This window comes from Canis lupus, chromosome 19 (assembly GCF_048164855.1).
Source record: "Canis lupus baileyi chromosome 19, mCanLup2.hap1, whole genome shotgun sequence".
In the NCBI taxonomy this organism is placed as follows: Eukaryota; Metazoa; Chordata; class Mammalia; order Carnivora; family Canidae; genus Canis; species Canis lupus.
The window spans coordinates 55,083,706-55,111,630 of record NC_132856.1 but is presented as its reverse complement, the minus strand read 5'-3'; the positions used below and the strand labels follow the sequence as shown (position 1 = coordinate 55,111,630).

General features: G+C 45.0%; 1 protein-coding gene across 2 annotated transcripts in view; it reads left to right on the top strand.

Moving 5' to 3' along the window:
* The window catches only part of ADGRE1 (adhesion G protein-coupled receptor E1), a 61,915-nt gene that overhangs the window by 10,175 nt on the left and 23,815 nt on the right, over positions 1-27,925 (top strand). For both annotated transcript variants that reach the window (XM_072787551.1, XM_072787552.1), the window contains 11 exons: positions 3,728-3,874; positions 6,275-6,430; positions 6,549-6,668; positions 7,301-7,456; positions 7,573-7,692; positions 11,348-11,494; positions 13,079-13,228; positions 16,418-16,555; positions 20,623-20,769; positions 23,188-23,343; positions 23,462-23,581. In XM_072787551.1, coding sequence (XP_072643652.1) covers positions 3,728-3,874; positions 6,275-6,430; positions 6,549-6,668; positions 7,301-7,456; positions 7,573-7,692; positions 11,348-11,494; positions 13,079-13,228; positions 16,418-16,555; positions 20,623-20,769; positions 23,188-23,343; positions 23,462-23,581 — 1,557 coding nt within the window. The remainder of the gene's footprint in view (positions 1-3,727; positions 3,875-6,274; positions 6,431-6,548; positions 6,669-7,300; positions 7,457-7,572; positions 7,693-11,347; positions 11,495-13,078; positions 13,229-16,417; positions 16,556-20,622; positions 20,770-23,187; positions 23,344-23,461; positions 23,582-27,925) is intronic.

Sequence of the window (27,925 nt, the reverse complement as noted above, 5' to 3'; positions counted from 1 at the left end):
CGATTGGTATTGGCATTATTGTTCATTCCTCTTTCTTTCACACCCTCCATCCAATCTGTTGGCAAATCCTGCTAACATTGCCTTCAGAATAAACCCCTAATCTTCTGTCTTCCATTCTTCCCACTGGGGTTGCCTCTGCCCTCCTTGCCTACCTGGACAGGTGCAGGTGCCTCCTCCCTGGTCATTCTGCTCCTGCCCCTCTGCAGTTCATCTTCCGGCCAGGGGCCACAGGATCCTGCTAAAACCGCAGTCCTATTGTGTCCTGCCTGTGTTCAGACTCTCCCATGGCACCCATTGTTCTCTGATAGAAAGCTGAGGTATGCCAGCAGTCAAGGAGATCTAACACGATCTGGCCATGTCCAGGCCTCCCTTTCCCCCCTGCCCACTCTGCTCCAACCACACTGGCCCCCCTGTAACTCCACCACATCTCCAGGCGTGGTCCTGCCCCTGAGCCCTTCATGCACTTGCTGTTTCCTCTGCCCCAAGTACCATCATAGCTCACTCACCTCCCTCTGCTCTTTGTTCTAATTTTTAGTTTTTCAGCTATTACTGAGCACCAAATGTGTACTGGGCACTGTGTATGCATTTAGCACACAGCAGTGAATGACACAGACATAAGTCCTTGACTTCAGGAGCTCAGAGTCCATCAGGGCTTAATCAATTACAGACTTAATCAATTACAAAAGTTTTTACAAAGAATTGTTTTAGAAATTACCTGAAAATTGATTCCATTTCTGGCCAGATCTACCTCTTCTTGGGTAGCACTCATGAAAACTGCTCACTTCAGGTTTCAACAGGCTTGGAGCTGCCACTCACCAGCTGTGTGTCTTTGGTCAAGTTACTTAACCTCACTGAACCTCAATTGTTCACATCTGTGTAATGGTAATTGTATTAGTTTCCTATGGTTGTTCTAGCAAATTATCACAAACTTGGTGGCTTCAAACAACAAAAACATTACCTTATGGGTCTGGAGGAGATCAGAAGTCCAAAGTGGGTCCCACTGGGCTAAAATCAAGGTGTTAGCAGGGCTGTGTTCCTTTCTGGAGGTTCTTTTTATTTTTTAAAAGATTTTATTTATTCATTCATGAAAGAGAGAGAGGCAGAGACATAGACAGAGGGAGAAGCAGGCTCCTCACATGAAGCCTGATGCGGGACTTGATCACTGGACCAAGATCACCCTCTGAGCCAAAGGCAGATGCTCAACCACTGAGCCACCCAGGGGTCCCTTTCTGGAGGTTCTATAGGATAATCTGTCTTTTCACTTTTTCCAGCCTCTAGAGGTCACCTGAATTCCTTGCCTTGTGTCCTTCCTCCTCCATCTTCAAAGCCAGCATTAACTGGTCAGGTCTTTCTCAAAGGGTGTCATTTTGCCTCTCCTGGCTCCATCTTCCATTTATAAGGACCTTTGTGATTACCTTGGACCCAACTGGATAATCCAGAATAACCTCCAGATTAATCTGTTCAGCTCGGGATCAGTTGGTTGCTATCTTAATTCCATCTGAAACCTTAAGGCTCTCTTGCCACAGGCATAGCATATTCGTAGGTTCCAGGGATTAGGATGTGGTCATCTTTGGAAGGGTCATTATTGTGACAACCACAGGAATGGTAGTATCAAATAAGACTCTTCCCAGGCACCTAGAAGCCTGCCTCCACCTCTGGCTTTCTCTTTCTCTTTCTGGAGCTCACAGTGTGGCAGAGGAAATAATAACTAAAAAGCTAATCATACAAATAATTGAGCAACTATAAGTGTCAGAAAGAAGGAGCACGTGTAGCTTTCGAGGAGTCAGGGGAGGCTTTTATGAGGATATGATACTAAAGCAAGACCTGAGGAGTGAATAGGAGCTTGCCAGATGAGCAGAGGCAAAGGGAAGAGCACGAGCAAAGGCCCTGCAGTGGGAAGTCCTGGACATTGAGAGTAATAGGAAACGAGGCTTAAAGATGTGGTTGGGTCTGGCCCCTGGGGCTTTGTGGGTCCTGTTAAGTGATTTGGATTTGAATTATGAGTGCAGCAGGCAGCACTGTAGGCAGCGGTAGGGGTAGATGATCAAATATGTGTTCAGAGATGGCTACTATGTGGAGAAGAGATCGCAGTGGACAATGGAGGATTTAGGGATGCAGAATCCAGAGGAGGATCTGTACCAAGCATAGCCGTGGTGATAGAGAAAAGCAGGTAGATGCCAAATGCTCTTTGGACAGAGAACCAACAGGGCCTGTGGACCCCCTGGATGTGAGGGTGAGGACTAAACAGGCAAACTGAGGTCCAGGGAGGTGCAATCACTTGTCCCAGAGCTGGACTGGCTAGAATGTTGTTTTGGCTGTTTCCACAGAAACCAAACAACAACTTAGAAATTTAGCTCTTAGAAGGACAGTCTTCTCATAAATCTCCAAACTGTAGATGGAACAGGGTGACAGGGCTGCCCAGATCATCACAGATTCCAGGTGCCCTCCACTTGTTGCCTCTCCATCCCTCAGCATGTGGTTTTCCAGGCCATTATCCCCATGGTGAGGGATAGATCAGCCTCCTCTGTCCATGTTTCAGCCAAGGGGAAGAGGAAAGGGGAAGAGGAGAAGATGCCTTTTGTCATTAAGGGTATGGCCAAACAGTGTGCATATCACTTCTGTGCATGCTGAACTTAGCCACCGGGCCACACCTAGCTGCAGGACACACAGAGAATGCAGTCTTTAACTGGAAGTCATGTTACTACAAGGAAGTAGGGGACGTGGGTCTGGGGAAGAACTGCTGTTCTCTGCTTGATGGTTTGCTGCTGAAGGTTTTTGTTTTGTTTTTGTTTTGAACCTGGGTCTTCTGTGCTTCAAAGGCTGAAATTTTGAGTCTCAGACTCTTCTATCTAGAGGTCTCATGCCCAGCGTGGTCCATGGACCAGCAGCATCAGATTCATTCAGGGACTTGTGAGAAACACAGAATCTCAGGCCTCTTTTTTGACCAGCAGAGTCAGCATTTGCTTTTTCCAGACCTGGGACCCAGGGGAGGCAGACACTGTTGGTCTGAGGAACACTTTGGAGTAGCAGGTGTCCACGTCACTGCATTTCACACTTTCCTGTGCACACAGATCACCCAGGGCCTTGTAAAAATGCAGATTCTGATTGATCAGTTCTGGGGAGGGGCCTGACAGGTTGCATTGCCACCAACTCCCAGGCAGTGCTGGCGCTCCTGGCCCATGAAGTACTCTTGGAGCAGCAGGGGTGTAGAGTCTCCAAGGTCCCTGACAGCATTGAGCAGTATCTCAGAGCTGCTATAACCAGTTGCCACCAAACAGAGGGCTTAAAACAAGGGGAATTCTATTCCTTCGCCATTCTGGGGCCCAGAAATCTGAAATTAAGGTGTCTGCAGGGCCATGCTTTCTCTGAAGCCTCTTGGGAGAGTTTATCCTGGTGTGGCGAGAAATCCTTGGTGTTCCTTGGTTTGTAGCCACATGACTCCAGTCTCTGCTTCTGTCACCAGGTGGTGTTGACCCTGAGCTGTCCATATGCCTCTTTTCTTATAGGGATGCCAATAATATCAGTTTAAGGATCCTACTCATCCTCATGGAGGTCTTAATTACATCTACAAAGACTCTATTTCCAAAAAAGTTTACATTCCCAGGGACCAGGGCTTAGGTCTTCCAGAGGTAGTAGAGCCTACAACAGTCTCCTTTACTCTCTCATGCTGGCTCCTCTGGAATCCCACTCGGGCTCTAACCTGACTTCTTGCTTCTGTGCTGCCCAGATGTGAACGAGTGTGCAGATACCACCACGTGCCCAGCTTATGCAAAATGCACTGACACTCCAGATAGTTACTACTGCACTTGCAAACGAGGTTTTCTATCCAGCAATGGAATGGAACAATTTAAGGGCCCAGGAGTGACATGCATAGGTGAGTACATGCAACCTCGTAACCCTTCAGCATTTTGTAGGAAAATCGGGTGGAAGCTGGTGGGGTAGTGCATGTAGGTATTCTTTCTTTTCCCTCAAATATTATTTGCACCCTCTCTCCCTCTCTGACCATTGTTTTCCTTTCTTTTTCTATAATGACCACAATTCCTGCTCACTAAAACTTCCAATGATTCGGAGCTGGTGTTAGCATGGAAATAAAAGTAAAAACCATGCTATTTGTTTATGTCCAGAAATAGCGGCTGTTTTCATTTTGGGAGAACTCCTTTTCATTGCCTCTCCATGCAGAAAACAAGAATTTCTAACATTCACTGAATACCTGGTCCCCTGTGGAGGGCTCTCAGCGCATTTTTACATGAAACTGAGTCAGGTTTGTGATAATCTCTAATGTACAGATGAGGAAACTGCTTGGAACCCCAAAATGATGCATTCATGGTCATGTGGTTGAACTGGCCTCCAAACCCACATCTTGCAGAATCTAACAGCAATCTCTGAATCATGTCATCTAGTTGTAAGCTGTTGGGGGAAGGTATTTACCCTCTCTAAGCCTCAATGTTCCCATCTGTAGAGTGACTATAGAATAATAACTACATCAAAGGATTTTGGGAAAATTAAATGCAGTCACGTATGCTATGGGCATATGCAAGAAGTATCACTAACATAAGTCGTATGAATTGAAATAGTTCCTAGAAGGAGTGAGGTTATTTTTTTTTGTTTTTTTGTTTTTTTTTAAATTTATTTATGATAGTCACGGAGAGAGAGGTAGAGACACAGGTAGAGGGAGAAGCAGGCTCCATGCACCGGGAGCCCGACGTGGGATTCGATCCCGGGTCTCCAGGATCGCGCCCTGGGCCAAAGGCAGGCGCTAAACCGCTGCGCCACCCAGGGATCCCAAGGAGTGAGGTTCTTTATCTGCATTTCTTCCTTTTAGATCTTGATTCTCCCCTCAACAGTCAATATATGACTGTCACCTCTGAATATAACCAGCAGTCCAAGCCAACTTTTTTATCCCAGGGACCAAATAGTAAATATTGTGGAGGTTGCAAGCCATAGGATCTGTCTCAGAAACTTTAATACCCCAGTTGTAGTGGGAAAGCAGCCATAGATGATATACAAATGAATGATGTGGCTTTGTCCCAATAAAACTTTATTTATACAAACAGGCAGTGGACTGAATTTGCCTCACAAGCTATAGTTTGCTGGGCTCTGAAGAAGATAATTGGTTTCTATTGTTGTAGTTCCCTTGGAGCCCCCAAACCTTCTTTATTTTGGAGTTACAATTTATGGGTTATTCAGTAAGCTTCAGTAGTCCTGATGGGCCCTGGTTTTAAACTTTGGATTCAAATCAACATTCCCCATCTAGCAAAGTATGTATCCCACAGCAAGGATTTCATCCACTTTATCCTGTGTGGTGCCTGATATCTAGTGAGTAGTCAGGTGATATTTGTGGAACGAAGGAACACATACCTTATTCTTTATGTCAACCCCAGATTTAATCAGCCTTTATCACTTGTTCCTAATGTTTTACTACTTCACAGAAAGGTGGAACAAATATTCCTGAGGTTTGATCCTGATGTACAGTGGCAGCTCCAGATTTCTGTGTAGGAGAGGCCCAGTTTTCTGGGAGAGGCTATAAGAGACTCGCCTTGAAGCTGTATTTGCATGCCATGGATGTTGCAAGGGTTTAGGATGACTTGGCAGAGCAGGGCTGAAGGAGACTTGGGGCTGGACCACCCCACTGTACTACGACTGCACAATTTTATGGGCCTTCCACTGAGTAAATTGCTCTCTGGGCTTTTAAAGTTTTTTTAAGCTGCTTCTTTTTAATCTACTGCTGAGTAGCAGAACACCCGCCAACTTAGTACATCCAAACAAGGGCAATCGTTTATTTTGCTCATGGATATATCTGTCATTTTGGTTGAGTTTGGTGATGTGGCTTGTCTCTGTTCCATGCAGTGTCAGCTGAGTTGGCTCAAGTGGGGGCTGGAGGATCCACTTGAAAGAGAACACACTCACATGGCTGCTCAGCTGGTGCTGGCCTTGGGCTGTCTGCCCTCAGGGCTGAGGGCTGGAGCTCTGGTTCTTCTTCTCATAAGTTGTTTTCTCATGGCTGGTTGGGCTTCCTCACAGTATGGTGGCCAAGTTCCGAGAGAACAAGGAGGAAGTGCATGGTATCTTTATGACTTAGTGTTACCACCCTCATAGTCCCATCATGCTCAGATACAAGGGGAGTGGATACAGACTCCACTGCTTGCTGGATGGACTACAAATACACATAGAATGAAGGGCATACAGCATGGCAGACATCACTTCTGTTATCTTGAAAAACAATGTGCTACACAAGATAAGGCAATTTTGTAACTCCACCTCTTTCTGGATCCAGATATAGATGAGTGTTCTCAAAGCCCCCCACCATGTGGTCCCAACTCAGTCTGCAGAAACCTTCTGGGGAGGTACAAGTGCAGCTGTTGGCCTGGTTTCTCTTCTCCCACTGGAAATGACTGGATCCTGGGAAATCCAGGTCGTTTCATCTGCACAGGTAATGCTCTCAGGCATGGGTCTCTGGGGGACAGTGACCTCTCTTGAGCTGGGTACGTGTGCCTCTCACCTTAGACACATCATCTTTGGTCTGTTCACTCTCCTCCACTGCTCCTCAGACATCAATGAATGCCTCTCCAGTGGGGTCTGCCAAGAGCATGCTGAGTGTATCAACACCTCGGGAAGCTACAAGTGCAGATGCCAGGTTGGATTCATCGCTCACAACTCCATTTGTAAAGGTATGGAGGTCCTGCTTTTCTTTATTTACCTACCTAATCCATTGAGAACCACCTCCGTTGATGATCATGTGAAGTAGGGATTATGATCTTCAGTTTGGGGATGAGGAAATTAAGGCTCAGAGTATTGAAGTAACTTCCCCAAGGACACACAGCTGTTCAGTAGAATAGCCAGGATTTGAAGTACTGCCGAGGACCTACTAAGAGACAGGTAGTGGGTCAGGCTGTACTGGAGAGTAATGAAGGGCTTGTCTTTGCAGTCATATTCTCTCAAGGGATGCTGGCAATGTCTGGAGGCATTTTAATTGCCATAACTGGTCGTATTCAAGGGGGCTTGTGGGTGCTCTCTGTTCTAGTGAGGAGAGGCTAGAGATGCTGCTAAACACCCTGAAATGCACGGAATAGCTTCCCTACACCCCAAACTAATCTGGTCCCAGATACCAGTAGTTCTGAGGTAGAGATGCTCTGTAGTAGGAGATGCTCAGACTCAAACTTCACAATTTTTTCCCAAAAGAAAAAATTCACATAGAATGAAGGGCATACAGCAGAGCAGACATCATTTCTGCCATCTTTGAAAATACAATGTGCTGCACAGTTTAAGAGAATTTTGTAATTCCAATTCTTTCTGGGTCCAGATATAGATGAGTGTTCTCAAAGCCCCCCACCATGTGGTCCCAACTCAGTCTGTGAAAACCTTCTGGGGAGGTACAAGTGCAACTGTTTGCCTGGTTTCTCTTCTCCCACTGGAAATAACTGGATCTCAGGAAATCCAGGTCGTTTCATCTGCACAGGTAATGCTCTCAGGCATGGGTCTCTGGTGGACAGTGACCACTTGCGTTGGGTACGTGTGCTTCTCACCTTAGACACACTATCTTTGGTCTGCTCACTCTCCTCCACTGCTCCTCAGACATCAATGAATGCCTCTCCAGTGGGGTCTGCCAAGAGCATGCTGAGTGTATCAACACCTTGGGAAGCTACAAGTGCAGATGCCAGGTTGGATTCATTTCTCACAACTCCATTTGTAAAGGTATGGAGGTCCTGCTTTTCTTTGGGTTATTAATCCATTAAGAACCTACTTAATCCATTAAGAACCACCTCACTTGATCATGTGAGGTAGGGATTATGATCTTCCATTTGGGGATGAGGAAATTAAGGCTCAGAGTATTGAAGTGACTTCTCCAAGGACACACAGCTGTTCACTAGAAGAACCAGGATTTGAAGTCCTGCTGAAGGCCTACAATGAGACAAGCAGTGGGTCAGGCAGTACTTGAGTGTAATGAATGGCTTTGTCCTGGCAGTTATATCCTCTTAAGGGTTTCTGGCAATGTCTGGAGGCATTTTGAGTGTCATAATGGTGGTATTCAAGGGGCATTATGGGTGCTACTGTGATCTAGTGAGGAGAGGCCAGAGATACTGCTAAATACCCTGTAATGCATGGAGTAGCTTTTCTACGCCCAAAAATAATCTGGGCCCAGATGCCAGTAGTTTTGAGGTAGAGAAACTCTGTCCTAGGAGTTGCTCAGATTCAATCTCAGGAATTTTTTCCTAAAAGTATTGGACTCAAGTCTTAAGAGTTACCCTCGACTCTTTACCCCCACTCCCATCTCTATATTAAATCAGTCATCATATCTTAGGGAATTTCCCTGCTAAATATGTCTTAAAACTCTCCATTCTTCCCCATCTTGGTTCAGGCTCAACTACTACTTTAGCAACCTCCGCACTGGGCTTTCTCTTCCTTTAGTCTTGTCCTTTTGAATTCATCCTACAAACTGCAGCCAGAATATTTTCACAAGATGCAAGCGCTCCATCTTCCTGATTCTGGTGCAGTACTACTATTCTCCATGCTCATTGGTACAGAGGGTGACTCCATCAAGCAAGTCATGGAGTGATCAAGTCCTTATCACATGCCCTTGGCTTGGAGTGAGAGATATTGGAAATCCTTTCTAATTTTTCTGATCCATTTATAGCGGTTAGGTACTGCTGAGTAACAAGTTACCCTGAAAGTCAGTGGCTAGAAACAAATACCATCTATTTAGCTTTCTATTCTGTGCATTGGAAGTTTAGGTTGGGCTTTGCTGGTCAGTTCCTTGGGTCTCTCATGTGCTTGTTCATATATCTGTGGTCAGCTATGGGTCAGCGTGTTTCATCTCAGCCGGCGACCTCCCATGAAGGGGGTTATCAGGGATGATCCATCAATACCATTATGAATGATAAAAATGAGCTGAAGCAAATAAATCTCTAGAAATCTAATTTTGGAACTGACATCACATCATTTCTTTAAAAAAATTTCTTTATTGGAGTTCAATTTGCCAACATATAGCATAACACCCAGTGCTCATCCTGCCAAGTGCCCCCCTCAGTGCCCATCACCCAGTCACCCTAACCCCCCACCCACCTCCCCTTCCATTACCCCTTGTTCATTTCCCAGAGTTAGGTGTCTCTCATGTTTTGTCACCCTCACTGATATTTTCTTTTTTTTATAAACTTATTTTTTATTGGTGTTCAATTTGCCAACATATAGAATAACACCCAGTGCTCAGCCCGTCAAGTGCCCACCTCAGTGCCCGTCACCCAGTCACCCCCACCCCCTGGCCACCTCCTCTTCCCCCACCCCTAGTTCATTTCCCAGAGTTAGGAGTCTTTCATGTTCTGTCTCCCTTTCTGATATTTCCCATTCATTTTCTCTCCTTTCCCCTTTATTCTTTTTCACTATTTTTTATATTCCCCAAATGAATGAGACCATATAATGTTTGTCCTTTTCTGATTGACTTACTTCACTCAGCATAATACCTTCCAGGTCCATCCACATTGAAGCAAATGGTGGGTATTTGTCATTTCTAATGGCTGAGTAATATTCCATTGTGTACATAGACCACATCTTCTTTATCCATTCATCTTTCGAGGGACACTGAGGCTCCTTCCACAGTTTGGCTATTGTGGACATTGCTGCTATAAACATCGGGGTGCAGGTGTCCGGGCGTTTCACTGCATCTGTATCTTTGGGGTAAATCCCCAGTAGTGCAATTGCTGGATCGTAGGGCAGATCCTTTTTTAACTTTTTGAGGAACCTCTACACAGTTTTTTAGAGTGGCTGCACCAGCTCACATTCCCACCAACAGTGCAAGAGGGTTCCCCTTTCTCCACATCCTCTCCAACATTTGTTGTTTCCTGCATTGTTAATTTTCCCCATTCTTACTGGTGTGAGGTGGGATCTCATTGTGGTTTTGATTTGTATTTCCCTGATGGCCAGTGATGCGGAGCATTTTCCCATGTGCTTGTTGGCCATGTCTATGTCTTCCTCTGTGAGATTTCTGTTCATGTCTTTTGCCCATTTCATGATTGGATTGTTTGTTTCTTTGGTGTTGAGTTTAATAAGTTATTTATAGATCTTAGATACTTGCCCTTTATCTGATAGGTCATTTGCGAATATCTTCTCCCATTCTGTAGGTTGTCTTTCAGTTTTGTGGACTTTCTTTCTTTTTTTTTTTGTGGACTTTCTTTTGCTGTGCAGAAGCTTTTAATCTTGATGAAGTCCCAATAATTCATTTTTGCTTTTGTTTCTCTTGCCTTCATGGATGTATCTTGCGAGAAGTTACTGTGGCTGAGTTCAAAAAAGGTGTTGCCTGTGTTCTCCTCTAGGATTTTGATGGGGTCTTGTCTCACATTTAGATCTTTCATCCATTTTGAGTTTATCTTTGTGTATGGTGTAAGAGAATGGTCTAGTTTCATTCTTCTGCATGTGGATGTCCAATTTTCCCAGCACCATTTATTGAAGAGACTGTCTTTTTTCCAGTGGATAGTCTTTCCCGCTTTTTTGAATATTAGTTCACCATAAAGTTGAGGGTCCACTTCTGGATTCTCTATTCTGTTCCATTGATCTATGTGTCTGTTTTTGTGCCAGTACCACACTGTCTTGATGACCACAGCTTTGTAGTACAACCTGAAATCTGGCATTGTGATGCCCCCAGATATGGTTTTCTTTTTTAATATTCCCTTGGCTATTCGGGGTCTTTTTTGATTCCACACAAATCTTAAGATGATTTGTTCCAACTCTCTGTAGAAAGTCCATGGTATTTTGATAGGGATTGCATTAAACGTGTAAATTTCCCCGGGTAACATTGACATTTTCACAATATTAATTCTTCCAATCCATGAGCATGGAATATTTTTCCATCTCTTTGTGTCTTCCTCAATTTCTTTCAGAAGTGTTCTATAGTTTTTAGGGTATAGATCCTTTACCTCTTTGGTTAGGTTTATTCCTAGGTATCTTATGCTTTTGGGTGCAATTGTAAATGGGATTGACTCCTTAATTTCTCTTTCTTCAGTCTCATTGTTAGTGTATAGAAATGCCACTGATTTCTGGGCATTGATTTTGTATCCTGCCACACTGCTGAATTGCTGTATGAGTTCCAGCAACCTTGGGGTGGAGTCTTTTGGGTTTTCTATGTATAGCATCATGTCATCTGTGAAGAGGGAGAGCTTGACTTCTTTGCCAATCTGGATGCCTTTTATTTCTTTTTGTTGCCTGATTGCTGAGGCTAGGACTTCTAGTACTATGTTGAATAGCAGTGACACCACATCATTTCTGCTGCATTCTATTGTTCAGTGAAAGTCATAGGCCAGCTAGATTCAAGGTGTGGGGAAACACCTTTTTGACTTGGGTTTTCATTTCCATTGATCAGATGTGGATGAATGTGCTGATCCCAGAACTTGCCCAGAGCATGCCACTTGCCACAACAGTCCTGGAAGCTACTCTTGTGTCTGCAATGTAGGATTTGAATCTAGTGGTGGAAAGGAACGCCTCCTGGGTTCAGGAGAGATATGTGGAGGTAGGTGGAAGGAGTCTGTTGGCAAACGAGGTCCAAGTCTGTTTGCCAAGACAGCTGTGGTATGGGAGGGATTAGGATGAGTCTTAGCCAAGCTTACAGCCCTCACCTGCCAAGCCAATGTCAATAATCCCTCATTCATTCATTCATTCACTCACTCATTCAACAAATACTTCCTGAGTACCTAGTATACACCAGGCACGATTCTAGAGATGGTGGATGCAGCAGTAAATAACAGAGTACAAACTATTTGTTCTCCTGGAACTCATCACCTAGTGTTGGGTAGATATATGGCAACATAAATACATGAACATATCATGTGCCAAGAATACTTGAAGGAAATAAAGATAAATAAGGCAGGAGCTGCATAGGGAGAGCTTGAGGTGAGGGTCTATTTTTAATAGAGTGGTAAGGAAAGGCCATGCTGGGAAGCTGGTATTTGAGAAAAGATATAAAGGGCATGGGGGAGTGAGACATTTGATTTCTGGTGATCGGTGTTCCAGGAGGAGAAAACAGCAGGTACAGAGGCCTGGAGACTGGATCCCAGAAAGCGTTAAGCTTTTCCATTCTTGTACCCATTGTCTTCCCAACAACCTGATGGTGTCAGTGTATTTTATACCCATTTTACAGATGAGGAAATTGAGTCTCCATTGGGGTGGAGAAACTCTTCCACAGTTAAATAGACAGGAAATAGGGGAATCATAATCTATACTGTGCTGAGTGTGACTTCACACCCTGTGCTCTAACCATCATGCAATTTCAGCCTCCAAATGAGGCTGCAATGTCCAGCAACCCAGCATGGGGGCTTGCATAGGGCCAGCATGGACTTAATCTCCAAATTCCCAGATTCTGACTCAAGACAGTCTGGGGAGATGTCTGGTTCTTGAGCCTCTTCCCAGGCCTAAGAAGCCTGAAAACTTCCCTTTTCTTCTTTTAAGGGCACTAATCCTATTATCAGATCTCATCTTAATCCAATCATCTTACAAGGGCCCATGTCCAAACACCATCCCACTGAGTGTTAGGGCTTTGCCATATGAATTTGGGGAGACCTAACTGAGTCCACGGCCCCCTGGAACACACAATGAACAGGCACAGAGCCAGGCTTTGAGCCCAACCTGTCCATGCTCTCTATGCCTCCAGTTAGACGCCTCTCAATTATTATTACTGATGATGTAGTGATTCCTTGGAAAGGAATTGAGATGTATTAAGGACAGAGTGGGGCAAGTGGGTTCAGGCCTGAGGGAGCAGAGAAGGAGACTTCATGAACCTACCAGTAGTCAGTGATCTGGATCAGAAATGACTATGGGATTAGAACAGAAAGGTGAGCTAGGTGAGCTTAGGTGGGACCAGACTCTTGATGTCTGCCGTGTTCTAATGAAGAGCTTGGTTTTTTTCCAGAGCTGTAGAGAGCCTCATCTGGAGATTTGTGTGGGTCACAGACATGTCTCTTTGCACTTCCTTTCAATAGTGTTTAAGAGGATGTGAGCAGATCCCAAGAGACTCACTGGCTTGAGGCAAGGTGGGGCTATGCACTGCCATGGCCTCGGCATCCTTCATCCTTTTGACTTAGATCACTTTTCTGCTTAGATGTGGATGAATGTGCCAGGAACTCAACTATTTGTGGCCTCAACTCTGTCTGTACCAACATCCTGGGAAAATATAATTGTTCCTGCCTGCCTGGGTACTTTTCGCCTGCTGTTTGGACTCCTGAGAAACCAGAAGATTTCATATGTACAGGTAATGCTCTCAGCCATCCTGAGAATTTTCAATGGCTATCAAACTACCTTGAAATATAGTGGCTTCCCACTGCTTTGTGCTTACTCATGATTCTGTTGGCTGACCACTTGGGTTTTCTGGGGGCCCTGGGATGGTTGCCCGGTCCAGAATGGCCTTGTGTACATGACTGGTAGTTGGTGCTGGTCTCTGGCTGGGAGATCAGCTGGGCCCCTCAGTTTCCCTCATGGGCCCGTCCTCATAGCTTCTTGGGCTTCCTCAGATCATGGAAGCTGGTTTTCAGGAAGGGAATGTACAAGGGGAAGAAAGCAGAAACTCTGGGTTCTTTTTTTTTTTAATTTATTTTTTATTTGTGTTCAATTTACTAACATACAGAATAACCCCCAGTGCCCGTCACCCATTCACTCCCACCCCCCGCCCTTCTCCCCTTCTACCACCCCTAGTTCGTTTCCCAGAGAAACTCTGGGTTCTTATAAGACTTGTGCTTACAAGTCACAGAACATTACCTCTGCCTCATTCTCCTGGTCACAATCATGGGGCTAGCGTAGATGCCAAGGAAGGGGGAATTAACTCACTATCTCACTGGGGAAGCAAGAAGGGCACACAGGAAGTGGAGGAATTGATGGTGGCCATCTTTGGAGGATCTACTCTACTGCAGAACATGTCTTATGTTCTTTGACCCCCCAGGGGAAATGCATGCTTCTTTTCATTAAAAAATGTTCTATTTCTTTTCACTCATTATTTTCACCAGCTGCTGACATTGTTAGAGGCAGGACAATAGAGAGGCACATTTGAAAGGGACCTTATATAAATTAATAGAGCACTCTGGGCTCATAGACATTTTTTCAGGACCCCATTCCAGTCCAATTATCACCGCTTTTATTTGTTTTACCTACTCAACAAGTTTCACTTTGCATGAAGGGAGGTTTTCTCGGTCAATACAGTTTGGAAAACCATGCACCTAGTCCAGCTCCATATGCAAAATATGAACTCCATTTGTGCTATTTCTTTTTTAAAAAGAATATTTTATTTATTTGAGAGAGAGAGAAAGAGAGAGAGGACATGAGCTTGGGGGAGGGGCAGAGGAGAGAGGAAGAAGCAGGCGCTTTATTCCAAACCCTGGGATCATGACCTGGGCTGAAGGCAGGTGCTTAACTGACTGAGCCACCCAGGCACCTCCCATTTGTGCTATTTCTGATGAGAGTTCACCTCCTGGATGTTTAAATGAGTCTGTAAGTGGAGAGCTCACTATTAAAGGACAGGCACTCTTTGGTTAGAGATGTTTTCTGTGATACCAGGAGGAAAACCACTTCCCTGTACCTTAACTGTGGATCATTCTTCTGTCCTTTGAGATCTCCAAATTAGTCTATACTCATATCATAAGGAATTCTTCCAACCCTCCATGGTAAAGCCCAGTGCATATTGAGCAGGCGGTTAGTGGATTTTGCCGGTTTTATCCTGTTTTGTGAGCTGATATAGGAATATGAAAATTTTTGCTCTTACTTCCCTCCTGATTTTTTTCCCCAGGACATTCTATTACATATATCCTCTATGGCTCAGAACCCCCCCCTCCACCCAGAGGGAGAGGTAACTCCTTATTGTCACAGTGACCTGGCATCAACTTGCATTAATACACCAGGTTTCCTCAACTTTGCTGCTATTGACATTTTGAGCTAGACAATTCCTTTTTTAAAATATATTTTATTTATTTATTCATGATAGACAGAGAGAGAGAGAGAGAGAGAGAGAGAGAGAGAGAGGCAGAGACACAGGCAAAAGGAGAAGCAAGCTTCAAGCCAAAAGCCTGACGCGGGACTCGATTCTGGGATTCCAGGATCGTGCCCTGGGCCAAGGCAGGCGCCAAACACTGAGCCACCCAGGGATCCCCTTTTTCATATTCAAATTCAATTAGCCAACATATAGTACATCTTAGTTTCAGATGTAGTGTTACATATGTCACTTGTGTATAATAACACCTAGTGCTCATCACATGAGGTGCCCTCCTTAATGCCTATCACCCAATTACCCCATCCTGCCACCCACCTCCCATCCAGCAGCCCTCAGGTTGTTTCCCAGAGTTAAGAGTCTCCCATGGCTTTTCTCCCTCTCTGATGACTTCTCACTCAGTTTTCCCTCCCTTCCCCAGTGATTCTCTGCGCTAGATAGCTCTGTGTGGTGGAGGGCTGTCCTGGGCGCTATAGGATATTTGGCAGTATCTGTGGTTTCTACCCACTAGATCACAGTAGTACACCCTCTAACCCTGGCCCAGTCAAACAACCAAAGATGTCTACAGATATTGTCCTTGTCCCCTGGCAGGGGTACAGGGGGCAAGCCTCCCTCAGTTGAGAATCATTAGCTTAACATAAAAGAATTTCTGACTCTCATTGCCATCCAATATAGACATACCTGGCCAGTGGGCAGCTTTTCTCCACATGGTGATAAGGGATCCATTTTCCTCACATCTGTTGGTTTCTATATCACTTCTGACATTGGAATCGCTGGTTCAGCCAGTGGTGAGAAAAGAGAGAGAAGGGACACCCACTTTGTACCACCTTGGCCCAGAAGTGACAAATGTTGTACTTGCTCCCCTTCTCTAAGTGAAAACCAGTCATGTGGCCCCATGTAGTTGCAGAGATTTCTGGGAAATGTCCTTGCTTGGGACACCATGTCTTAGGGACAACTCCATGCCTTGGAAATGTGACTTTTGTAGGATTGACTTTTGACTTTTGTAGGATTGCTAGCCACCTGCCTCATGCCCATTCTCTACCCTACAGATATTGATGAGTGCCTTCACTTGTGCCCTTCCTTTTTAAAAAGATTTTATTTATTCGTTCATGATAGACACAGAGACATGGAGAGAGAGGCAGGCAAAGGAGAAGCAGGCTCCCTAGGTGAAGTCTGAGTGGGACTTGGTCCCAGGACCCCAGGTTCATGACCTGAGCCAAAAGCAGATGCTCAACTGCTGAGCCATCCAGGTGTTCTCACATGTGCCCTTTCCAATGCAACTTGCACCAACAGCCCTGGGAGCTACTTTTGTACCTGCTCTCTTGGCTTTATACCAAGCAATGGACAGCTAAGCTTCACAGACCAAGAAGTCAAATGTAGAGGTGAAATGAGGGTTTGCTGAACATCCTCGGAAAGACATATCTCTTGGTTCTTCTGGGTTGTTTGATATTTTCAAGTTCTTTGCAGATATTGATGAATGCTCCCAAGATCCATCACCATGTGGTCCCAATTCTGTCTGCATCAATACCCTGGGCTCCTACAGCTGTAGATGCAATAAGGGCTTTCGTCCCAATCCAGGAGGCTCCTCAAACTTCACCTGCCAAAGTAAGCATCTCCTTGTGTCCCTTCACAATGGAATCAATCTGGGTTTGGTGTGGTGGGGAAAATGATCATTAAAAAGCTAATGATACAAAAAAGCAACTATATTTAAGATAACTGTCATAAAGAAGGAGCGCATGTAGATTTCGAGGTGTCAGGGGAGGCTTGTTTTGGGGGAAAGATACTAAGGCAAGACCTGAGGAGTGAATAGGAGCTTGCCAGATGAGCAGAGGCAAAGGGAAGAGCACGAGCAAAGGCCCTGCAGTGGGAAGTCCTGGACATTGAGAGTAATAGGAAACGAGGCTTAAAGATGTGGTTGGGTCTGGTCCCTGGGGCTTTGTGGGTCCTGTTAAGTGATTTGGATTTGAATTCTGAGTGCAACAGGCAGCACTGTAGGCAGCAGTAGGGGTAGATGATCAAATACGTGTTCAGAGATGGCTACTATATGGAGAAGAGGTTGCAGTGGACAATGGAGGATTTAGGGATGCAGAATCCAGAGGAGGATCTGTACCAAGCATAGCCGTGGTGATAGAGAAAAGCAGGTAGATGCCAAATGCTTCTTGGACAGAGAACCAACAGGGCCTGTGGACCCCCTGGATGTGAGGGTGAGGACTAAACAGGCAAACCGAGGTCCAGGGAGGTGCAATCACTTGTCCCAGAGCTGGACTGGCTAGGATGTTGTTTTGACTGTTTCCACAGAAACCAAACAACAACTTAGAAATTTAGCTCTTAGAAGGACATTCTTTTTTTTTTCTGTGCTCATTTCTCTGTATTTGCAGCTTTTTTATAAATTTATTTTTTATTGCTGTTCAATTTGCCAACATATAGAATAACACCCAGTGCTCAGCCCGTCAAGTGCCCCCTTAAGTGCCCGTCACCCAGTCTCCCTCACCCCCCGCCCTCCTCCCCTTCCACCACCCCTAGTTCGTTTCCCAGAGTTAGGGGTCTTCATGTTCTGTCTCCCTTTCTGATATTTCCTACCCATTTCTTTTCCTTTCCCCTTTATTCCCTTTCACTATTATTATTATTCACTATTATTTATATTCCCCAAATGAATGAGACCATATAATGTTTGTCCTTCTCCGATTGACTTACTTCACTCAGCATAATACCCTCCAGTTCCATCCACGTCGAAGCAAATGGTGGGTATTTGTCGTTTCTAATGGCTGAGGAATATTCCATTGTATACATAAGCCACATCTTCTTTATCCATTCATCTTTCGATGGACACCGAGGCTCCTTCCACAGTTTGGCTATTGTGGACATTGCTGCTATAAACATTGGGGTGCAGGTGTCCCGGCATTTCATTGCATCTGTATCTTTGGGGTAAATACCCAGCAGTGCAATTGCTGGGTCGTAGGGCAGATCTATTTTTAACTCTTTGAGGAACCTCCACACAGTTTTCCAGAGTGGCTGCACCAGCTCACATTCCCACCAACAGTGCAAGATGTCCCCTTTCTCCACATCCTCTCCAACATTTGTGGTTTCCTGCCTTGTTAATCTTCCCCATTCTCACTGGTGTGAGGTGGGATCTCATTGTGGTTTTGATTTGTATTTCCCTGATGGCAAGTGATGCGGAGCATTTTCCCATGTGCATGTTGGCCATGTCTATGTCTTCCTCTGTGAGATTTCTGTTCATGTCTTTTGCCCGTTTCATGATTGGATTGTTTGTTTCTTTGGTGTTGAGTTTAATAAGTTCTTTATAAATCTTGGAAACTAGCCCTTTATCTGATACGTCATTTGCAAATATCTTCTCCCATTCTGTAGGTTGTCTTTCAGTTTTGTTGACTGTATCCTTTGCTGTGCAAAAGCTTCTTATCTTGATGAAGTCCCAATAGTTCATTTTTGCTTTTGTTTCTTTTGCCTTCGTGGATGTATCTTGCAAGAAGTTACTGTGGCTGAGTTCAAAAAGGGTGTTGCCTGTGTTCTCCTCTAGGATTTTGATGGAATCTTGTCTCACATTTAGATCTTTCATCCATTTTGAGTTTATCTTTGTGTATTGTGAAAGAGAGTGGTCTAGTTTCATTCTTCTGCATGTGGATGTCCAATTTTCCCAGCACCATTTATTGAAGAGACTGTCTTTTTTCCAGTGGATAGTCTTTCCCGCTTTGTCGAATATTAGTTGACCATAAAGTTGAGGGTCCATTTCTGGGTTCTCTATTCTGTTCCATTGATCTATGTGTCTGTTTTTGTGCCAGTACCACACTGTCTTGATGACCACAGCTTTGTAGTACAACCTGAAATCTGGCATTGTGATGCCCCCCAGCTATGGTTTTCTTTTTTAAAATTCCTCTGGGTATTCAGGGTCTTTTTTGATTCCACACAAATCTTAAGATGATTTGTTCCAACTCTCTGTAGAAAGTCCATGGTATTTTGATAGGGATTGCATTAAACGTGTAAATTTCCCCGGGTAACATTGACATTTTCACAATATTAATTCTTCCAATCCATGAGCATGGAATATTTTTCCATCTCTTTGTGTCTTCCTCAATTTCTTTCAGAAGTGTTCTATAGTTTTTAGGGCATAGATCCTTTACCTCTTTGGTTAGGTTTATTCCTAGGTATCTTATGCTTTTGGGTGCAATTGTAAATGGGATTGACTCCTTAATTTCTCTTTCTTCAGTCTCATTGTTAGTGTATAGAAATGCCACTGATTTCTGGGCATTGATTCTTTCATAAATCTCCTAACTGTAGATGGAACAGGGTGACAGGGCTGCCCAGATCATCCCAGCTCCCAGGTGCCTTCCACTTGTTGCCTCTCTATCCCTCAGTATGTGGTTTTCCAAGCCATTATTCTCATTGTGAAGGATAGATCAGCCTCCTCTGTTCATGTTTCAGCCAAGGGGGAAGAGGATAGGGGAAGTAGAGAAGATATTTATTCTCATTAAGAGCATGGCCAAACAGTGTGCATATCACTTCTGTGCATGCCCATTGGGCAGAACTTAGCCATGGGGCCACACCTAGCTGCAGGACACACAGAGAATGCAGTCTTTAACTGGAAGTCATGTTACTACAAGGAAGTAGGGGATGTCGGTCTGAGGAAGAACTGCTGTTCTCTGCTTGATGGTTTGCTGCTAGAGGTTTTTGTTTTGTTTTTGTTTTGAACCTGGGTCTTCTGTGCTTCAAAGGCTGAAATTTTGAGTCTCAGACTCTTCTATCTAGAGGTCTCATGACCATGGCGTGGTCCATGGACCAGCAGCATCAGATTCATTCAGGGACTTGTGAGAAACACAGAATCTCAGGCCTCTTTCTTGACCAGCAGAGTCAGCATTTGCTTTTACCAGACCTGGGACCCAGGGGAGGCAGACACTGTTGGTCTGAGGAACACTTTGGAGTAGCAGGTGTCCACGTCACTGCATTTCACATTTTCCTGTGCACACAGATCACCCAGGGCCTTGTAAAAATGCAGATTCTGATTGATCAGTTCTGGGGAGGGGCCTGACAGGTTGCATTGCCACCAACTCCCAGGCAGTGCTGGTGCTCCTGGCCCATGAAGTACTCTTGGAGCAGCAGGGGTGTAGAGTCTCCAAGGTCCCTGACAGCATTGAGCAGTATCTCAGAGCTGCTATAACCAGTTGCCACCAAACAGAGGGCTTAAAACAAGGGGAATTCTATTCCTTCGCCATTCTGGGGCCCAGAAATCTGAAATTAAGGTGTCTGCAGGGCCATGCTTTCTCTGAAGCCTCTTGGGAGAGTTTGTCCTGGTGTGGCCAGAAATCCTTGGTGTTCCTTGGTTTTAGCCACATGACTCCAGTCTCTGCCTCTGTCACCAGGTGCTGTTGTCCTTGAGCTGTCCATGTGCCTCTTTTCCCTTTCTTAAGAATCATCATCATATCAGATTAAGGGACATCCTACATCTCTTATCACAGTAAGGGCCTCCTACACATCCTCATGGAGGTCTTAATTATATCTACAAAGACCCTATTTCCAAATAAGGTTACATTCCCAGGGACCAAGGCTTGGGTCTTCCAGAGATAGTTCAGCCTACAACAGTCCCCTTTACTCTCTCATGCTGGCTCCTCTGGAAACCCACCCTGGGGCTCTAACCTGACTCTTCCTTCTGTGCTGCCCAGATGTGAATGAGTGTGCAGATACCACCACGTGCCCAGCTTATGCAAAATGCACTGACACTTTGGATAGTTACTACTGCACTTGCAAACGAGGTTTTCTACCCAGCAATGGAGTGAAGCAATTTAAGGGCCCAGGAGTGACATGCATAGGTGAGTACATGCAACCTTGAAACCCTCCAGAATTTGTAGGAAAACGGGTGGAAGCTGGTGGGGTAGTGGATGTAGGTACTCTTTCTTTTCTCCCAAACATTATTTACTCCCTCTCTCCTTCCCTGACCATTTTTTCCTTTCTTTTTCTATAATGACAACAATTCCTGCTCTAAAACTTCCAATGATTCGGAGCTGGCATTAGGATGGAAATAAAAGTAAAAACCATGCTATTTGTTTATATGCAGAAATAGCGGCTGCTTTCATTTTGGGAGAACTCCTTTTCATTGCCTCTCCATGCAGAAAACAAAATTTTCTAACATTCACTGAGTACCTGGTCCCCTGTGGAGGGCTCTCTGTGCATTTTTTTTTAAAGATTTCATTTATTTATTCATGACACACGCACACACACACACACACAGAGAGAGAGAGAGAGAGAGGCATAGACATAGACAGAGGGAAAAGCAGAAACCATGCAGGGAGCCCGATGTGGGACTAGATCCAGGTAATCCACGTTCTCACCCTGGGCCAAAGCAAGGCGCTCAATCACAGGGCCACCCAGGTGTCTCTCCATGTGTATTTTTACATGAAACTGAGTGCAGGCATCATGATAATCTCCGGTGTACAGATGAGGAAACTGCTTGGAGCCCCAAAATGATGCATTCATGGTCATGTGGTTGAACTGGCCTCCAAACCCACATCTTGCAGAATCTAACAGCAATCTCTGAATCATGTCATCTAGTTGTAAGCTGTTGGGGGAAGGTATTTACCCTCTCTAAGCCTCAATGTTCCCATCTGTAGAGTGACTATAGAATAATAACTACATAAAGGATTTTGGGAAAATTAAATGCAGTCACGTATGCTATGGGCATATGCAAGAAGTATCACTAACATAAGTCGTATGAATTGAAATAGTTCCTAGAAGGAGTGAGGTTATTTATCTGCATTTCTTCCTTTTAGATCTTGATTCTCCCCTCAACAGTCAATATCTGACTGTCACCTTGAATATAACCAGCAGTCCAAGCCAACTTTTTATGCCAGGGACCAAATAGTAAATATTGTGGAGGTTGCAAGCCATAGGATCTGTCTCAGAAACTTTAATACCCCAGTTGTAGTGGGAAAGCAGCCATATATGATATGGCTTTTTCCCAATAAATGAGTGATGTGGCTGTACCAATAAAAGTATTTATACAAACAGGCAGTGGACTGGATTTGCCTCACAAGCTAGTTTGCTGGGCTCTGAAGAAGATAATTGGTTTCTATTGTTGTAGTTCCCTTGGAGCCCCCAAACCTTCTTTATTTTGGAGTTACAATTTATGGGTTATTCAGTAAGCTTCAGTAGTCCTGATGGGCCTTTGTTTCAAACTTTGGATTCAAATCAACATTCCCCATCTAGCAAAGTATGTATCCCACAGCAAGGATTTCATCCACTTTATCCTGTGTGGTGCCTGATATCTAGTGAGTAGTCAGGTGATATTTGTGGAACGAAGGAACACATACCTTATTCTTTATGTCAACCCCAGATTTAATCAGCCTTTATCACTTGTTCCTAATGTTTTACTACTTCACAGAAAGGTGGAACGAACATTCCTGAGGTTTGATCCTGATGTACAGTGGCAGCTCCAGATTTCTGTGTAGGAGAGGCCCAGTTTTCTGGGAGAGGCTATAAGAGACTCACCTTGAAGCTGTATTTGCATGCCATGGATGTTACCAGGGTTTAGGATGACTTGGCAGAGCAGGGCTGAAGGAGACTTGGGGCTGGACCACCCCACCGTACCACGACTGCACAATTTTATGGGCCTTCCACTGAGTAAATTGCTCTCTGGGCTTTTTAAGTTCTTTTTAAGCTGCTTCTTTTTAATCTACTGCTGAGTAGCAGAACACCCGCCAACTTAGTACATCCAAACAAGGGCAATCGTTTATTTTGCTCATGGATATATCTGTCATTTTGGTTGAGTTTGGTGACGTGGCTTGTCTCTGTTCCATGCAGTGTCGGCTGAGTTGGCTCAAGTGGGGGCTGGAGGATCCACTTGAAAGAGAACACACTCACATGGCTGCTCAGCTGGTGCTGGCCTTGGGCTGTCTGCCCCTCAGGGCTGAGGGCTGGAGCTCTGGTTCTTCTTCTCATAAGTTGTTTTCTCATGGCTGGTTGGGCTTCCTCACAGTATGGTGGCCAAGTTCCGAGAGAACAAGGAGGAAGTGCATGGTATCTTTATGACTTAGTGTTACCACCCTCATAGTCCCATCATGCTCAGATACAAGGGGGGGAGTGGATACAGACTCCACTGCTTGCTGGATGGACTACAAATACACATAGAATGAAGGGCATACAGCATGGCAGACATCACTTCTTCCATCTTGAAAAACAATGTGCTACACAAGATAAGGCAATTTTGTAACTCCACCTCTTTCTGGATCCAGATATAGATGAGTGTTCTCAAAGCCCCCCACCATGTGGTCCCAACTCAGTCTGTGAAAACATTTTGGGGAGGTACAAGTGCAGCTGTTTGCCTGGTTTCTCTTCTCCCACTGGAAATGACTGGATCCTGGGAAATCCAGGTCGTTTCATCTGCACAGGTAATGCTCTCAGGCATGGGTCTCTGGGGGACAGTGACCTCTCTTGAGCTGGGTACGTGTGCCTCTTACCTTAGACACACCATCTTGTGTCTGCTCACTCTCCTCCACTGCTCCTCAGACATCAATGAATGCCTCTCCAGTGGGGTCTGCCAAGAGCATGCTGAGTGTATCAACACCTTGGGAAGCTACAAGTGCAGATGCCAGGTTGGATTCATCACTCACAACTCCATCTGTGAAGGTATGGAGGTCCTGCTTTTCTTTATTTACCTACTTAATCCATTGGGAACCACCTCCGTTGATGATCATGTGAGGTAGGGATTATTATCTTCCATTTGGGGATGAGGAAATTAAGGCTCAGAGTATTGAAGTGACTTCTCCAAGGACACACAGCTGTTCACTAGAAGAGCCAGGATTTGAAGTCTTGCTGAGGCCTACCTTGAGACAAGCAGTGGGTCTGGCAGTACTTGTGAGTAATATAGGGATCTATCCCTGCAGTGATACCCTTTCAGGTGATTCTGGCAATGCTTGGAGGCATTTTCTGAGTGCCACAACTGGTATTGTTCAAGGGCATTGTGGGTGCTACTGTGATCTAGTGAGGAGAGGCCAGAGATGCTGCTAAATACTCTGCAATGCATGGAACAGCTTTTCTACACCCATAAATAATCTGGTCCCAGATGCCAGTAGTTGTGAGGTAGAGAATCTCTGTCCTAGGAGGTGTTCAGACTCAAATTTCAGAATTTTTTCTAAGAAGTATTGGACTCAAGACCTGACAGTTATTTTCGACTCCCCAAACCCCCACACCCCTCCATATTTAGCAGTCATCATATCTTAGGGAATTTACCTGCTAAATATGTCTTAACTCCCTCCATCTTCCCCATCCTGGTTTGGGGTCAACTATTATTTTAGCAACCTCCTCACTGGGCTTTTCTTTCCTCCAGTCTTGTTTCCTTGAATCCATCCTCCAAACTGCAGCCAGAATATTCACACAAGATACAAGGGCTCCATCTTCCTGAGTTGGTGCAGTCTAGCGTTATCCATGCTCACTGGTAGAGAGGGTGACTCCATCAAGCAAGGCACGGAGTGACCAAGCCCTTATCACATACCCTTGGCTTGGAGTGAGAAATACTGGAAATCCTTTCTAATTTTTCTGATCCATTCATAGCGGCTAGATACTGCTGAGTAACAACTGAAGGTCTGTGGCTAGAAAAATACCATCTGTTTAGCTTTCTATTCTGTGCATTGGAAGTTTGGGTTAGGCTCTGAGGGTCAGTTCTTTGGGTCTCTCATAGGCTTGTTCATATGTCTGTGGGCAGCTTTGGGTCAGCTTGGTTCAACTCATCTGGGCTGCCTCCCACGTCACTAGGGTTTTCTGGGATAATCCCCCTCTTGTCAACTTTCTCTCTCATTCTTCCTTAGGCTAGTATTGTGCTTGTTCATATGGAAGAAGCAAGGTGCCCAGAGTATGAGCAGAAGCAAATATGCCTCTAAAAGTCTAAGTTTCGAACTGACACCACATAATTTTTTTGCTGCATTCTATTGACCAGTACAAGTATAGGCCAGCTAGATTCAAGATGTGGGGAAGCAAGCTCCACATCTTAAAAGAGGAGTGGCAAAGTCACATCTCAGTGCACCATCTGCATCCCATGGTGTAGGCACAGGAAAGAGTCAAGGAGGATAACCATTTCTATGGTCATTATGCTTTGGAGCTATTTGCCACCCTCTGCTTGTATTGTTGAGCCAGAATTTAGTCTCATGCCTGAGCACCTAGTATATGCCAGACACTAATCTAGGGATGGTGGATACAGCAGTGAATAACAGAGGAAAAGCTATTTGTTCTCCTGGAGCTCATCACTTAGTGTTGGGTAGATAGATGGTAACATAAATACATGAACATATCATGTGCCAAGAATACTTGAAGGAAATAAAGATAAATAAGGCAGGAAAGGTGGATATGGAGAGAGAGCTGGAGGTGAGTTTCTACTTTTTAATAGAGTGGTAAGGAAAGGCTATGCTGGGAAGCTGGTATTTGAGAAAAGATGTGAAGGGCATGGTGGAGTGAATATTGGATTTCTGGTGATTGGTGTTCCAGGAGGAGGAAACAGCAGGTACAGAGGCCTGGAGGCTGGATCCCAGAAAGCGTTAAGCTTTTCCATTCTTGTACCCATTGTCCTCCCAAAAACCTGATGCTGTCAGTGTATTTTATACCCATTTTACAGATGAGGAAATTGAGTCTCTGTGGTGGAGGCTCTGTGGTGGAGCAACTCTCCCATGGTCAAATAGATAGGAAGTAGGGGAGTCATGATCTACACTGTGCTGAGTGTGACTTCACACCCTGTGCTCTAACCATCATGCAATTTCAGCCTCCAAATGAGGCTGCAATGTCCAGCAACCCAGCATGGGGGCTTGCATAGGGCTAGCATGGACTTAATCCTCAAATTCCCAGATTCTGACTCAAGACAGTCTGGGGAGATGTCTCATTCTTGAGCCTCTTCCCAGGCCTAAGAAGCCTGAAAACTTCCCTTTTCTTCTTTTAAGGGCACTAATCCTATTATCAGATCTCATCTTAATCCAATCATCTTACAAGGGCCCATGTCCAAACACCATCCCACTGAATGTTAGGGCTTTACCATATGAATTTAGGGAGACCTAACTGAGTCCACGGCCCCCTGGAACACACAATGAACAGGCACAGAGCCAGGCTTTGAGCCCAACCTGTCCATGCTCTCTATGCCTCCAGTTAGACGCCTCTCAATTATTATTACTGATGATGTAGTGATTTCCTTGGAAAGGAATTGAGATGTATTAAAGACAGAGTGGGGCAAGTGGGTTCAGGCCTGAGGGAGCAGAGAAGGAGACTTCATGAACCTACTGGTAGTCAATGAATCTAGATCAGGAATGACTAAGGGATTAGAAGAGAAAGATGAGCTAGGTGAGCTTAGGTGGGACCAGACTCTTGATGTCTGCCGTGTTCTAATGAGGAGCTTGGATTTTATCCCAAGCTTCTAGAGAGCCTCATCTGGAGACTTGTGTGGGTCACAGACATGCGTTTTTGCACTTCCTTTCAGCAATGTTTAAGAGGATGTGAGCAGATCCCAGGAGACTCACTGGCTCCAGGCAGGGTGGGGCTGTGCACTGCCAAGGCCTTGGCATGCTTCATCCTTTTGACTTAGACCACTTTTCTGCTTAGATGTGGACAAATGTGCCAGGAACTCAACTCTTTGTGGCCTCAACTCTGTCTTTACCTACATCCTAGGAGAATAGAATTGTTCCTGCCTGCTCGGCCTTTACCTCCCTCCTTATTTTTTCCCCCAGGACATTCTATTCCATATATCCTCTATGGCTCAGAACCCCCAGAGGGAGAGGTAACTCCTTATTGTTGAGGTGACCTGGCATCAACCAGTATTAGTTGCCAGGTTTCCTCAACTTTGCCACTATTGACATTTTGAGCTAGATAATTCCTTTTTTGTATTCAAATTCAATTAGCCAACATATAGTACATCTTAGTTTCAGATGTAGTGTTACATATGTCACTTGTGTATAATAACACCTAGTGCTCATCACATGAGGTGCCCTCCTTAATGCCTATCACCCAATTACCCCATCCTGCCAACAACAACAACTCTGGTTGTTTCCCAGAGTTAAGAGTCTCCCATGGCTTTTCTCCCTCTCTGATGACTTCTCACTGTTTTCCCTCCCTTCCCCAGTGATCCTCTGTGCTAGATAGCTCTGTGTGGTGGAGGGCTGTCCTGGGCGCTATAGGATATTTGGCAATATCTGTGGTTTCTACCCACTAGATCACAGTAGTACACCCTCTAACCCTGGCCCAGTCAAACAACCAAAGATGTCTACAGATATTGTCCATGTCCCCTGGCAGGGGTACAGGGGGCAAGCCTCCCTCAGTTGAGAATCATTAGCTTAACATAAAAGAATTTCTGACTCTCATTACCATCCAATATAGACATACCTGGCCAGTGGGCAGCTCTTCTCCACATGGTGATAAGGGATCCATTTTCCTCACATCTGTTGGTTTCTATATCACTTCTGACTTTGGAATCACTGGTTCAGCCAGTGGTGAGAAAAGAGACAGAAGGGACATCTACTTTGTACCACCTTGGTCCAGAAGTGACAAACGTCATACTCGCTCCCCTTCTCTAAATGAAAACCAGTCACATGGCCCCATGTAGATGCAGAGATTTCTGGGAAATGTCCTTGCTTGGGACACCATGTCTTAGGGACAACTCCATGCCTTGGAAATGTGACTTTTGTAGGATTGCTAGCCACCTGCCTCATGCCCATTCTCTACCCTACAGATATTGATGAGTGCCTTCACTTGTGCCCTTCCTTTTTAAAAAGATTTTATTTATTCGTTCATGATAGACACAGACACACACAGAGAGGCAAGCAGAGGGAGAAGCCGGCTCCCTAGGGGAAGCCTGTTGTGGGACTTGATCCCAGGACCCCAGGTTCATGACCTGAGCCAAAAGCAGATGCTCAACCTCTGAGCCATCCAGGTGCCCTCACATGTGCCCTTTCCAATGCAACTTGCACCAACAGCTCTGGGAGCTACTTTTGTACCTGCTCT